Source organism: Neomonachus schauinslandi, chromosome 7 (assembly GCF_002201575.2).
Source record: "Neomonachus schauinslandi chromosome 7, ASM220157v2, whole genome shotgun sequence".
NCBI classification, from domain to species: Eukaryota; Metazoa; Chordata; class Mammalia; order Carnivora; family Phocidae; genus Neomonachus; species Neomonachus schauinslandi.
Window position 1 is genome coordinate 57,048,228 of NC_058409.1, and position 14,730 is coordinate 57,062,957.

Here is a 14,730-nt window from a genome sequence, read left to right on the forward strand (position 1 = left end):
AAAAGTGCATCACGGCATCAGATTGATCAGTCTGTACTTCTTTTTCCTTGATCAAAGCTCAGGCAGAGGCAGGACTCACACTGAGTGTTAAGAAGACACCCTATTTGACAGAGGCTTGCAATTGTCTCCAACATCCATTCTCTCCCCTGCCCCCCATAGCAATGTAAACTGAATGTTTATTTAGACATATAGCCACTAGGAACAATTTCCAATAGTTGGCAGTTATAAGTTCCAACTGGTAGGTAGAAGTATTACTAAGTTTTGGTCAGTGAAATACAAATGAAAGTGTCATGTGGCAGCTTTCATGAATAGTTTTTTAAAAACAATTGGCATGGGGCACCTGGGTGGTTCAGTCAGTTAAGTGTCTGACTCTTGATCTCAGCTGAGGTCTTGATCTCAGAGTCTTGAGTTCAAGCCCCAAGTTGGACTCCACACTGGGTGTGAAGCCTACTTAAAAAACAAAAGAAAACAAAACCACTGGCATGTGCCCATTGTCCCTTCTTTGTCCTTCCTCCCTCCTATTGTCTGGAATGCAGACATGATGGCCAGCCAGAGCTCTAGCTGCTGCCATCTTAGAATAAGGACAGAGGAGTCACACCCTAGGAATGACAGAGCAATGATCTAGAAGGCAATTGGGTTCCTAAAATCTTCATGGAAAAGAGCCACCATTCAAATCCTGGACTGCCTAAAGGAAAGAGAAACTTCTATCATGTTTAAGCATTATCATTTTGGTTTCTGACATTTGCAGTCAGTCTAATACTAATTGATCAATTATTTATATTTCATTGTTCAGTACTATTAACAAGTTCACATGTTAAGTGTATACAGGTGTCAGGAAAATGTATACTTGACTTAGTCATTCAACAACTAATGCTTGAAAACCTATGTTGCACTAGGACTTCAGGCTAGGTACCATGGGGAAACAAAGAAGAATGACAGTCTGATGAACCAAGTTGATAGAGGGAACACTGTGCAGTATTATAGTTAGGTCTCATTTATTCAATAGAAATCTACTGAGCACCCAATACGAACAAGGAGCTTTTGTCAAATGTCTTCTGCATCTATTGAAATGATCATGTGTTTTTGTCCTTTATTCATTCTATTAATGTGGCACATTAAACTGATTGATTTTCAGATGTTATTTTTTTAAGATTTTATTTATTTATTTGTCAGAGAGAGAGAGAGACAGAGAGAGAGAGACAGAAAGAGCACAAGCAGAGGGAGAAGCAGACTCTGCTAAGCAGGGAGCCAGACTCGGGGCTCGATCCCAGCACCCCGGGATCATGACCTGAGCCGAAAGCAGATGCTTAACTGAGTGAGCCACCCAGGCGCCCCAGATTTTCAGATGTTAAATCAACCCTGCATTCCTGGCATAAATTCCACTTGGTCATACTGCATTATCCTTTTTATATGTTGCTAAATTCAGTTTGCTAGTTAAGGATTTTTGCACCAATATTCACAAGGGATACCTGTCTCTCTTTTCTTGTGATGTCTTTGTCTGGTTTTGGTATCAGGGCAATACTGGCCTCATAGAATGAGTTGGGAAGTGTTCTCTTCTATTTTTGGAAAAGTTTGTGAAGGATTAGTATTAATTCTTCTTTAAATGTCTGGTAGAATTTACCAGTGAAGCCACCTGGGCCCAGTCTTTTCTTTGTGGGAAGCTTTTGATTACTAATCCAATCTCTTGTTATAGTTTTAGTGCAAGAGACTTGTTTTGTTTTGTTTTTTTTAAGATTTTTAAAATTTATTTCTTTGACAGAGAGAGATAGCGAGAGCAGGAACACAAGCAGGGGAAGTGGGAGAGGGAGAAACAGGCTTCCCGCGGGGCAGGGAGCCCGATGCAGGGCTCGATCCCAGGACCCTGGGATCATGACCTGAGCCGAAGGCAGACGCTTAACGACTGAGCCACCCAGGCGCCCCGAGACTTGTTTTGATTTTAATGGAATTCATATTACTGTAGACTTCCAAATGTCATGTTGGTATTTTATAATGGATATGTCCTCATTGCAGTAATCCAGTATCTATTTGATTTGGCACCCTGCCCCCAGATCCAGAGACTACTCTTTCCACATATTTCCATTGTCTAATACCTTTGAGAAAACTCTGATGGTGAGAACTTCCAGCAAAGCATTCCAAGAGTGACATATAAACAGATAATAAGCATAACCTTACAGTGATGGAATTTCAGTGCAGACAATGCAACTCAAGTCTGCAACCACACTCACACAAAACTACAGAGAAGAGAAGGCCAGCAGCCTATAGACTCACAAGGGCAAACAACCCCAGCACCCAGATCAATGATACAAGGTGCCTCCCCAGTTCAGTTCAGGTCCTAGGGAGGAACGTAAGCCCCTGCTTCTCTCACCAGCGCCATCTGGTGGCATACTTGAGTAGTGTGCACAATGGAGTCAGAGAGCCTGGATTCAAGTCTCTGCTCCATCTCTTTCTAGCCGGATGAGCCTGAGTCCATTATGTAAACTATCTAACCTGTAATTTCCTGTGTAGCAATAATATATATTGTATAATATTATTGTGAAAATTAAATAGAATTATGTATATAAAGGGCCTAGCATAGTACCTGGTACGTAAATCTATGCTGTAGTGTTGTATAGTGTTAGTCATGCTTATTATCCGAATGGGATTATTGCCTAGCCAAAAAGAAAAAAAAAAAGACACTAAATTCCCAAGTGGATTTTCTCAGCCAAATTTGGTTAAAACTAGATCAATACCTGATATAGAGCCTGTTGGAAGTACAGTTAAGAGCTAAATGGTATTTGTGGAGCAACATAGAGTGGCCCTTCTAAATTTGATTTTGTAAAAAGTTTTAATAAGACAGCCTTTTTATATGCATATTTATCATACTAGGTAATTATTTTATCTGCAGTTCTCAAACAGAAGTTTATGTATGGAAACCCCTAGATCTGGGGACACAGTAATAGAAAGGTGTTGAAAATGCCTCCTCAGTTGTCACAGGTGGAAAACTAAACTTTTTTCATTATGCTTTTATATTTCATTTAGCATACATAATAGTACACCTTGTTACATGCCCAGATTCCAGCATTAATCATCTGATTTTGCCATTCCAAATGTGTGCGCAGTTTTTCTACCTTTAATAAGCTTCTTTTTTTTTTTTAAATATTTTTTTTTTTAAAGATTTTATTTATTTATTTGAGAGAGAGAGAATGAGAGAGAGCACATGAGAAGGAGGAAGGTCAGAGGGAGAAGCAGACTCCCTGCCGAGCAGGGAGCCCGATGCGGGACTCGATCCAGGGACTCCAGGATCATGACCTGAGCCGAAGGCAGTCGCTTAACCAACTGAGCCACCCAGGCGCCCTTTTAATAAGCTTCTTAAAGTAACTTTTTCTAATCCTAATTCAAGTCCACAAATGGTGAAAATACCCTGAAGATAAATACCTTATTCATGTTGAGTAAAGGGAACATCTCTTGAATTTTTTCAGGCCCAATAATGTACTGTTCTGTCGCATGCCAGCCGGTTCGCGTCATCTGATATTTAAATTCATCGACCCTCACAGGAGTTGTGGCAATTCTGATACTACCAGGCTGATGGAATCCCACCACCTGTGACAATCATGCCAATAAAAACACATAAATAAATCATTATTTGGCATTCAAACATGGTTCTTCTTCAGCACAATGAAAATGCGAGTGTACAGAAGAGAGATTTACTCAGCAGTGCAAGAGATAACTATATAAAATCTTTGCATCTTACACAAAGACATTCACTCAGCAAATACTCACTCACCGGCTCCTCTGTGTCCAACACTCTGTAAGCCCCAGAGATGCTATTATAAACAAGAAGCAAAGAGTCTGCCTACATGGCACTTACAGTGTATGGGTGAAGGCAGACAGCTGAGAGCATAATTAAAACAACATGGGACAGTGTTGATGTGAGAGGAAAAGAAAACCATGTGAAAACAAGAAAGACCAAGGATTTGAGGAAGGAATATAAAGAATCAGAATGTTGCAGTGATGAGCTGAAGCGTGAATGGAAATACACATTTATTTGACATTTATTAGTCCTTCAGTCGGCCAAGCACTCAGTTAGGCGCTGGGTCACAGAGATAAAAGATGGATTCCTTGCCCTCAAGTTTCTCATAGTCCCTAGGAAGACCAACCAGTAAAGTAACTACCACAACAGAGAGAGAGAGAGAGATTTGTGTTATAAGAATGTTATATGTGTGGTGCCTGGTGGCTCAGCCGGTTAAGCGTCTGCCTTCAGCTCAGGTCATGATCCCAGAGTCCTGGGATCGAGTCCCGCATCGGGCTCCCTGCTCAGTGGGGAGTCTGCTTCTCCCTCTCCTTCTGCCTGCCGCTCCCCCTGCTTGTGTGCTCACACTTTCTCTCTCTCTCTCTCTCTCTGTGTCAAATAAATAAATAAAATCTTTAAAAAAAAATAATAATGTTATATGTTGTTAGAACCAAGAGACGTGCCCTCAGCCGGCCTGACTGGTGGATGGGGAAAGTCAAGGACAGCTTCTCAAAGGGGGTGACCTCAGGGAAGGGTGGAGGGTGAATACTGAGATGGGGTCTGAGAAGATGCTGTTTCAGGCAGAGAGCCCAGCACATTCCAGAAATGTATGTAATTAAGAATAGTTGAAGCATATGCGCATGGCAAAGAGTGGCAAGAGAAAATGTTGGAAAGCAGGCAGGGCTCAGCTAAGGAAGACTCTCCTCCTTTGGCCTTTGGCCTACAAACTGTGGGGAGCCATTTGATAGTTTTAGGCAAGGAAAATAGCATGAAAAATTTAAGTAAACTCCCATCTTAGCCTATGGATAGTTTTTACCTGCCACTTTATTTTGAGAGCACTTATAAGTATGAAAAGAGATAAAAATAAAAATGAGGGGCTTTTAGTGAAGTACTTTTCAAAACTGTGTGACAATCTGGCAGCCATTGCCCTCAGATCCTTTGTAATCCAGTTGCTGAAAGTCTCTGATTTCTTGGTTTCTAGATATAGTAACTGACTGAAGATATTTTTGAAAGCTGCTTTTGTATCCTTTCCTTATTTAAAAAAAATCAAGAGTGGTTAATTACATGGGAAATGTGCTCCAAGAAATTAAATGGCTCATAAAGCAAACTTGGGATTCTTACCTTAAATCGCCACCAGATTTCTCTACCACAAGAAACATTCCCCATGTCATTAACGTCACCAGACACAGCTTTAATGATGACCTACCAAAATTCTTCAGAAATCCTACATATTCCTGAGAAATTGACCTAAAAGACAATTTCAAGTTAAATGCATTTACCTGTCCAGTTTCTTCTTCCAACTTCTCATAAAGTTTGATGCTAGCATAATGTATCTTCTTCAAGTTTATTCCAGGATGAAAGTAAGTTGTTAAACCTGCCTTAAAAGCGGGAAGGAAAGAAAATACTAAATAAAAAAATAAGAACAATAACATTCTTGGGCGCCTGGGTGGCTCAGTCGGTTAAGCGACTGCCTTCGGCTCAGGTCATGATCTTGGAGTCCCGGGATCGAGTCCCGCGTCGGGCTCCCTGCTCGGCAGGGAGTCTGCTTCTCCCTCTGACCCTCCTCCCTCTCATGCTCTCTGTCTCTCATTCTCTCTCTCGCAAATAAATAAAATCTTAAAAAAAAAAATAATAACATTCTGTAAAATTTTTTTCTTATTTGAGTAGAGTTGACACACAATGTTACATTAGTTTCAGGTGTACAACATAGGGATTCAACAACTCTACATTATGCTATGCTCATCACAAGTGTATCTACCATCGGTCACCATATAACACATTACAATGCCATTGACTATATTCCCTGTGCTGTATCTTTTATCCCCATCTCTTATTCCATTATCTGGAAGCTTGTATCTCTCACTCTCTTTTACCCTTTTTGCCTATCCCCCCACCCACTCCCCTCCTCTCTGGCAACCACCAGTTTGCTCTGTGTATTTATGGATCTGTTTCTACTTTGTTTATTCATTTGTTTTGTTTTCTAGATTCCACATATAAATGAAACCATATGTTATCTGTCTTTCTCCATCTGACTTACTTCACTTAGTATAATACCCTCCAGGTCCATCATGTTGTCACAAATGGCAAGATCTCATCCTTTTTTGTGGCTGCTTAAAATTCCATTGTCTAAATATACCACTCTTCTTTATCCATTTATCTGGGTTGCTTCCACATCTTGGCTATTGCAAATAATGCTGCGATAAACACAGGGATACATATATCTTTCCAAATTAGTGGGTTTTTTCCCTTTGGATAAATACCCAGGAGTGGAATTATTGGATCATATAATATTTCCATTGTTAATATTTTGAGGACCCTCCATACTGTTTTCTTTAGTGGCTGCACCAACTTACATTCCCTCCAACAGTGCACAAGGGTTCCTTTTCATCCACATCCTCGTCAACAACATTCTCTACTGAGAAGCACCAGCCATTCTTTTGGGATGAGAACACATCAGCTCCAGTTTGAGCACAGCTGGGCATAAGACTCATGGCAGAGTTATGAGAAGCAATTTGAACCATGTAGGTAATGTGAAGTCAGCCAATGAACGTATACTTTAAGTCCCTAAAAGTCACTAAGGAAAGAGTGTTCGTAGGTTCATAAATGGGATGATTACGATGAGAGGTTTAGGAATGTATGCTGTTAGGAAGAATACGGGGGTGGGGGTGGCATACAGCATGGACCCAAACCAGCAAATCATGTGTTCCCATAAGGACAAGGAGCATGGACTAGCAAAATTTTCCTTGACCCAATCCCCACCATTCTCTTAAATGGAACAGCCCTCCTGTTCTCTTTCCTGAAATTCCCAAAATTCAAGAATTGGAAAATTCCTGAGAACTGGAGCCTGGCTAATTGGTGAACAGACTTTTGTTGAAGCTTAACCTGTCTGATGAATACATAGATTGTAACCCACAAATATGTGCTGAATAAACACTTATTACTCTCACACACAAAAAAAATATCTAAATAGTAGCATGCCAAAACCCCTTTTACTAACTCTGGCAGATGCAACGTAGTATCTAAAAAAAGAATTCTAAGCAATTATATGAAGCAGCTTCTCTAAATTAAGTATCTGGGGCCCCATTTTGCAGCTACTTTATTCTGGAAAGCTCATCAGAACACAATCTGTTCAAAATAAAATCTGTTTGGGAGGATTTATAAGGTTCTTCTATGATAGTGGTAGGTATTCGGTTCTCCTGAACTCAAAAGCACCCCATTTAAAGTTCATCAGTCATCCTTTATGGACCAGAACCCTAGGGCTTCTATCAAGTAGTTGTTCAAGCATTTGGACACATGCACAGCCTTTTTTTTGAAAAATCCTGGCAGGTCTTAGAGACGCTCTCAGAGCGAAGCCCCATTCTAATGGAACTGCCAGTCAGGCTCTTTCACTTTCAAATATCCCACTTTCCTCTACAAGCTTAGTATCTAGTGTGCAGATGAGCTTTTCTAGATCAATAATGGAGAATCCCTAGCCTTCAGGTGTCTGCGTGATATGCCTTCCATATATCTCCTGTCAGTTGAAAAAAAAATAACATTCACAAGCCCTGGTAGGGTTCCATTCACCATTTACTCAAGATCCTCTGAGCTTAACCTGGGGTAAATCAGACCACCAGAAAATTGTATATCTACACTATATCAATCCTATTCCCTTCCCCAGAAAGCTATTTTCATAGAATTATGAATTAATAATCTTTCATATGAAAAAGTCACATGGGCTCATTTTGTAAAATTGTTATTCAAGACATTTAGCCCAATGAACTTTGTTTAGGGAACACTGTGTTTCTATTCTGGGCTTCAGCAAGGATATATTAAATGGGAATTTTGAAGGAGAAAACATTGTTCTTTTTTTTTTAAGATTTTATTTATTTATTTGACAGAGAGAGAGCAAGCACAAGTGGGGGAGTGGCAGAGGGAGAGGGACAAGCAGACACCCTGCTGAGCCAGGAGCTGATGCAGGACTCTATCCCAGGACCTTGAGATCATGACCTGAGCTGAAGTCAGATGCTTAAACCGACTAAGCCACTCAGATGCCCTGAAAACATTGTTCTTATCCTTCAAGATTTTGTAGTCTGACTGAAGTCATGAAACTTTCATATATGAAACAGTGAAATCAAGAGCATATGATTCAGTGCCAAAGCATTTAGAGAAAAACATAAGAACTAAGAGAAAAAGCGCCTGGATGGCTCAGTTAGTTAAGCCTCCAACTCTTAATTTCAGCTCAGGTCATGATCTCAGGATCATGGGATCAAGCCCCAAGTCAGGCTCCACGCTCAGCGTGGAATCTTCTTTCTCTCTTGCTCTCTTGCTCTCTCTCCCCCTCTGCGCCTTCCCCCGTCTAAAATAAGTAAATAAATCTTTTTTAAAAAATATGAACTAAGGGGTGCCTGGGTGGCTCAGTCGTTAAGCGTTTGCCTGGGGCTCAGGTCATGATCCCAGGGTCCTGGGATCAAGCCCCACATCGGGCTCCCTGCTCCGCGGGAAGCCTGCTTCTCCCTCTCCCACTCCCCCTGCTTGTGTTCCCTCTCTCACTGTCTCTCTGTCAAAAAAATAAATAAAAATCTTAAAAAAAAAAAAAGAACTAAGAGAAGATGCTAGAATGATCACAAGTCTATAAGGAGGACAGGAAGGGGCCTAACTTTGATTTGAGGACAGAAAATTGTTATAGTCAAAAGAAAAATAAAAGAGAAAAGATGAAACAGAGACAAGATAATCACTGAGAACTATAACTCTCTGAATAAAATTAGAATTATGAATCCTTGTTGATTAAATAAATAAATAAATACACAAACAGGGAGAAGAAAAAGCTCTTCCTTACAGTAAGCTAACAATGAATGAGCAGGGATGATGGCATTAGAGAAATCATCCATTGTCACTAAAGCTAGTGATGCTCTATCTCTTTAATAATCCTGCCCTCTCTTTCATGAGCCTCTACAACCTCAAAAAGCCCAGTGACTGACCTCAAGCCATCATATAACCCAGGCGCTCCATGCACTGGCATCCAATAAAAAAATTTAAGCAAGGGGCGCCTGGGTGGCTCAGTTGGTTAAGCGACTGCCTTCGGCTCAGGTCATGATCCTGGAGTCCCTGGATCGAGTCCCACATGGGGCTCCCTGCTCGGCAGGGAGTCTGCTTCTCCCTCTGACCCTCTTCCCTCTCGTGCTCTCTGTCTCTCATTCTTTCTCAAATAAATAAATAAAATCTTAAAAAAAAAAAATTTAAGCATACCCACTAAAATATGTGGATTTCTTTGTTCTCACACGATATAAGAATATGTATTACTATAGTAACAGAGATCATAAAACATACAAAAACAACTTGAAATGAATTAAATATTTAAAAATTTTTTATTTTGTTTATTGTGTAGAAAAGCTTTTGAATTTTTAAAATTTACTTAGTAAAAAAGCTTTTGAGCTTTTAAAGTTTATTATATGGAAAAGCTTTTGAATAGTCAACTGATTTGTTAATATTTTAGCAAAGCTATGTAAGTAACATGCTTTTTTTTTTTTTTTTTTTTTTTAAAGATTTTATTTATTTATTTGACAGAGAAATAGCAAGAGCAGGAACACAAGCAGGGGGAATGGGAGAGGGAGAAGCAGGCTTCCCGCCAAGCAGGGAGCCCGATGTGGGACTCGATCCCAGGACCCTGGGATCATGACCTGAGCCGAAGGCAGACGCTTAACGACTGAGCCACCCAGGCGCCCAGTAACATGCTTTATTACTGAAATATGTATAGGATTAGCCTTGGTAAAACAGCAACTTGAAGGCCTAATCCCAGGTTTGTTTTATTTTGAGACTGGTTCGAATGGCTATGCTAGCTGGGGAAGCTAGTTGTCAATGATACAAAGGTCTGAGTGGGAGAAGGGCACTTTCTTGGCTGTACTCTGTGCATCGTGACCCCACTTCCTCCCACCCGATCATCGCCTACACAAACATTTCTGTTGAAACCTGACTATTCATGTTTCATGTTCCCTTGTCCAGCAGCTGTTGTTATAAGCTAACTGGAAGTTACTGCATTTTTATATTTTAAATAAATGGGTACAAATCGCACTGACAGTCATCATTTGGAAAAATTTCAGATGGGTTAAAAAGTTTATCTCCTGTATATATATATATATATATATATATATATATATATATATATATATATGAGAGTTTTTCTAGATGATGCATATCATTTTGGCCAGAAAATCTAATAATGATGCCAACATTTCCAAACTTCCCTTTTCAAAATGCTCTCTTCCCAACAGGACTATTTTGCAAAAAGCAGTTATTTCTCACTTGTAATATCATCTTTACTTTGAAAGGATAGATTGCATTCATTTTTTTTTCATGTGTATCTGCTATGTGGAAATGACTGGCAGCCATTTGCATCACTACAAAGGTCACTAAATTTAGGACACTTGTCTTTTTGTAAAAGAAAAATTTGGTTTCACAACCCTTTAAATTATTGTATGAGATATGGTACAACATTTTCAAGTTCATTCCCTCTCCCTTTCATCACAAATTGTATTATTTAAAGCCCTGTTTCTATAAAATTCATCACGACAGTGACACTCTATAGCATGTGATCTGCATTATGTCATGGTAGACTAAAGAAAAAGAAAGGATGGGGCTGCTTCCTTTGTGGTGTGCCAACCTTTCTTTTAGTCAACCTTGGAATCATACCCAGTATGTCACCCACATCACGAATGAAGGCTATTTATACGGACCAGTAAAGTTTAATTTCTTTGTTACATTTTTAGATGAAAATGGACAGAAAGTTCTAATATTGTTTTCCTACACCCCAAATGGATCATTGTGCATCTTTAGCTCTTTAGTCCTCAGTTCTCCAGAACATTCACTTTGGCACCATACCCAGGGGCTGCGTCTCCTGGGGGCCCCATGCTCCAAAGCTGCTTCTCACTCCATCCTCTTCCCTTTCCCTCCATCCTACATGAAATGGTCTAAATCAGTAGTAGTGGCACCTGCTGACAAAGCAGTCTTGTTAAAATATAGCAAAGCCTCAGGATTTGGGGATTTGTGACTCCATTTTTAATATTCATTTTGCAAGCTGTGCCTTCCTCCTTAAGTACTTGATTCCTGCACTTTACAGATATGTTTAACCTTGAGCACATGTTCTAGTTCAGTGAGACTGCCTGGATTTTTGTAGTCTGCCCCTTTAGCTGGCTCCCCAGCCTTCCACATTTTCAAATCTGCTCCAAATACTTCTCTGCATTAAAAATTCCGAATATACGGAACTTCTTCAGGTTGTTTTTTCCTTTATTCCCAGGGGGTCAAATAATCTGGCTCCTGATGCCCGAGTCCATCTTGAGCTCACACTGCCTGGGTCTCTTTTTGTAAACTGTATAGCATAATACCTTGTGCACAATGCAGGAGCATGCCTTTCCTACTCACTCTGGAATCTCTCTGGTTAAGGGGAAATTATTTTGCATGGTTAACATTTAACAAGAAGCTATCATCTTAAGAACTTGGCCCACTTTTCTTGAAAAAACTTAGGTTAAGAGTATGTTGCTTTTTTGTTTTTTCATTCATGGGATGTCTAAGAAGTAATAATGCAGGGAATCCAGTAATCTATTCTAAAATATAGGCCACATCAAATCAATCAAATATAAATGAGCAAATCCGTAATTAAAATACTAAAACGCATGCCCTCCTCAACAATCGGGAAGTATTAAAAGGGTGTAAGCCTCCCTCTCAGGATATCTCCACTTGCCTAAACTTCCCCCTGCCTACATGCCCTTACCTGGACAGCCTCACCACACCCTCGCTCACTTCTTCCTGGTCTCTGCTGAGGCGTCATCTCCTCAAAGTAGCTTCCTGACTCCTCCGTCCCATCGTTCTCCATCCCCTTGCCCCACCTACTCTTCTTCCCGGCACTGATTACTCTCAAGCATTGCTTGTGTGTTCTCTGTCTGCCACACCAGAATGTGGCTCTGTGAGGGCAGGCACTTAGTTTTTCCCTGTTGTGTCCCCACCTCTTAGAACAGGGCTGGCCTGACCCAATATAGGCTCTCAGTGAATACTGTTGAAAGGGTGAGCGAATGTCCACTAAGGAGAAGTTACAGGAGGGCTACAGGAGAAATGCAGGCTTCCTTCCATGTGATAACATGAAGCCTACCTAGAAAGTCTAGTTCAGGGAGGGGAGAAGAGCCAGGAGCGTTGGCGGCTTCTCAGACCCCTCTCTCCAGGTAGGAGGAAGCGAGTTGAAGGACAACTGTGGAAACAAGAGTCAGTTGCCTGTAAGGGCTCTGAAAAGACCCTGAGGGAGGACCAGGTGCCCACACCTCCCGCTCAGACTGAGGGACGAGGGGGCTGGAGGGAAAGGAGACAGGGGAGAGGAGCTGGGCTTGGTGTGACTTTTCGAGAAGCCACCACCAAGTCAGTGGGTGGGGTCTGACTATGAGACTACCAGAACACTGGGCCCAACTGGGCTTAAATGTGGGCTGCACTCTCCCCCAGTCTCAACAGGAAACAGGCAGCCCTTTCAGTGCTTGGGACCCCCCAAACCTAGAGCAGGTTCGAGATTCAGAAGTCCCTAAAAAGCAGGGTTCCCTCTTGTGTCAGCAGAGGAAAACTAGAGACAGAAAGGAATGACGAGCAGCAGCTAACACTGCCCAACTCTTTCTCCAAAAGAAATTTGTGCCAACAGTCACAAAAACTTCCTCTCCCATCCTTAGCTGACTTCAGAGATCACTGGGATGGCATACTGGTATGAGAGCAGTGCCAACCCCTTCATTTACCTGAGCAACTTTCCATTTCAGCCCAATTACTGTGTAGCACGGGAACAATTATGTGTATCATTAAATACGTCCCATTGACTCGGCTGTGTGTCTATTTGGCACAACATGAAAGCAGGGTCCCATGTTCCCAGCCCTCGTGGTCCTCAGCCTCACGAAGCCAACCTGTCGACTCACAGTAAGGAATTAAAATCATACATAAAAACAAAAGGACCACAAAACCCAGGTGAGGGGAGTTTAGGGAAAGGTCTCCGGCTATGTTTGAGATCAGCCAGCCAGGATCCTTCCACAAAAAAAGCTAACATTTGCTAAACATTTACCATGTGTTTAATAACTTTACACATATTAACTCAACCTTCGTCACAACCCTACTGGGTAGGTGCTGTTGATATTCCCGAAGCAAGATGTAAGTAAGGAAACAAGTCATTGGCCGCAAGTCGGCTGGGTAGAAAATGGCAGAGCCAGGGCTGAATCCAGAAGCCACATGTCCAAGATAAAGACATTATAAATGTTGATCCTGTCCTGGAAGTACACCAACTAAATTGTAACTGCACCTTCCACCACTATTGAAAGGAAACTCACTCTAAAGAGCTCGAAGTAGGGAGTTGTAAGGGGAAGAAAAGTGATTGCACTGGTGCACAGTTCAGCGTGTGGGATGGTTTCGAGGTGCTTTTCTTACTGCGTGCCAGGTAGATCCAGCAGTGAGCTCGGATTTTTCCAGGAGGACCACATCTTTCATCCCCGCTTTGGCGAGGTGATAAGCCAGACTCACACCAACGCAGCCACCTCCAATGATCACAGTTTCTGCTCTGTCTTTCCATCTTGTTTCTGCAGATAAGGGTGGGTTTTCTTCTCTGGAAGACAATTTTTGTTAACGGTAGTTTTACTAAGCTGTGGTAGCTATAGTTTTTCTGACTAATGTGTTTCTCCTGGTTTCTCTAATATCTTAACAGTGCCTGGGAGGTTGGCATAGTGCTGCTTTAATCATTTGAGCCATCTAAACCCTGACTGATGCAACCTGGTTAGGGAAGGGAGGAGGAGGCATGTGAGCCCCAGTCCATATAATTCTGGTCCATTGTAGATAACTAATAGAACTAAAGAATTGAACATGACTTCTTTTTTTTTTAATTTCCAAAGGATCTAGAGAATAATTTTTCTCAGTCTACTTAAAGAACACACTTATAATCATTTTATCCCACAGAAAACCATAATCATCGTGAAGTCTAGCTTCTATAAACCTTGGATCATCCCCTCCATCCAACGCGTCCCAGGCTGGAGAGCCAGATGGAGTAAAATGCATTTCCTCACTTAATTTCCTCACCGCATAGTCTTCTCTCATTTTATAATTATTGCTCAGTGGTTTAATATATTTATTTGCATGACTTTCTTCCTAGCTGGATCGTGAGCTTCTCCAGGATGCATCGTAAAAAGCAAGATGTAAGTAAGGCAAAGAGGAACATACATACACCCTTACATACACCCATACATACACCCTAGTAGCATACATACTACTGTTTGCTTACACACAGACAATCTCGGGGAAAAATACAGAAGACACTGTTAACACTTGACTGGGGAAAAATACGGGGGTAGGAATGGCTTCGCACTGGGAACCCTCTGACACTATTTCACTTTGTACGTGCGTGCATGTGAAAAAACACACAGAAATCTAGAAGAAATCCAAATGCCCATTTCTCGGAGGCCAAAGTGCCCCTGACCCGGCACACCGCCTCAGGCCCTGGCTCCCGCCCCGGCAGCCGCCCAGCCGCAAGTCTCTGCGCGGGCCGGACCCCACTCACCCTTGGCGGCCGCAGGCTGAGCGCGGGCGGCCCGGGGAGCCCCGCAGCGGGAGGCTCGGCAGCGGAAGGCCCCGCAGCCGCTGTGCGCCGGAGCGGAGCATGGCCAGGCCTGGGAGGCCGAGGGCGCGGGCGCGGGCACCTGCTCCGGGCCAGCCCACACCCTGGGGCGGCGGGGCAGGCGGCTCCGCGGAGCGGGGGACCCTCC

General features: G+C 42.1%; 1 protein-coding gene across 1 annotated transcript in view; it reads right to left on the reverse strand.

The window, feature by feature from the left end:
* The window catches only part of DMGDH (dimethylglycine dehydrogenase), a 64,798-nt gene extending 50,159 nt beyond the window's left edge, over positions 1 to 14,639 (reverse strand). The window contains exons 1-4 of the mRNA XM_021697676.1: positions 14,526 to 14,639; positions 13,406 to 13,580; positions 5,269 to 5,367; positions 3,415 to 3,579 (exon numbers count right to left, since the gene is read on the reverse strand). Coding sequence (XP_021553351.1) covers positions 3,415 to 3,579; positions 5,269 to 5,367; positions 13,406 to 13,580; positions 14,526 to 14,626 — 540 coding nt within the window. The 5' untranslated portion in view covers positions 14,627 to 14,639. The remainder of the gene's footprint in view (positions 1 to 3,414; positions 3,580 to 5,268; positions 5,368 to 13,405; positions 13,581 to 14,525) is intronic.
* Positions 14,640 to 14,730: the final 91 nt, after the last annotated feature.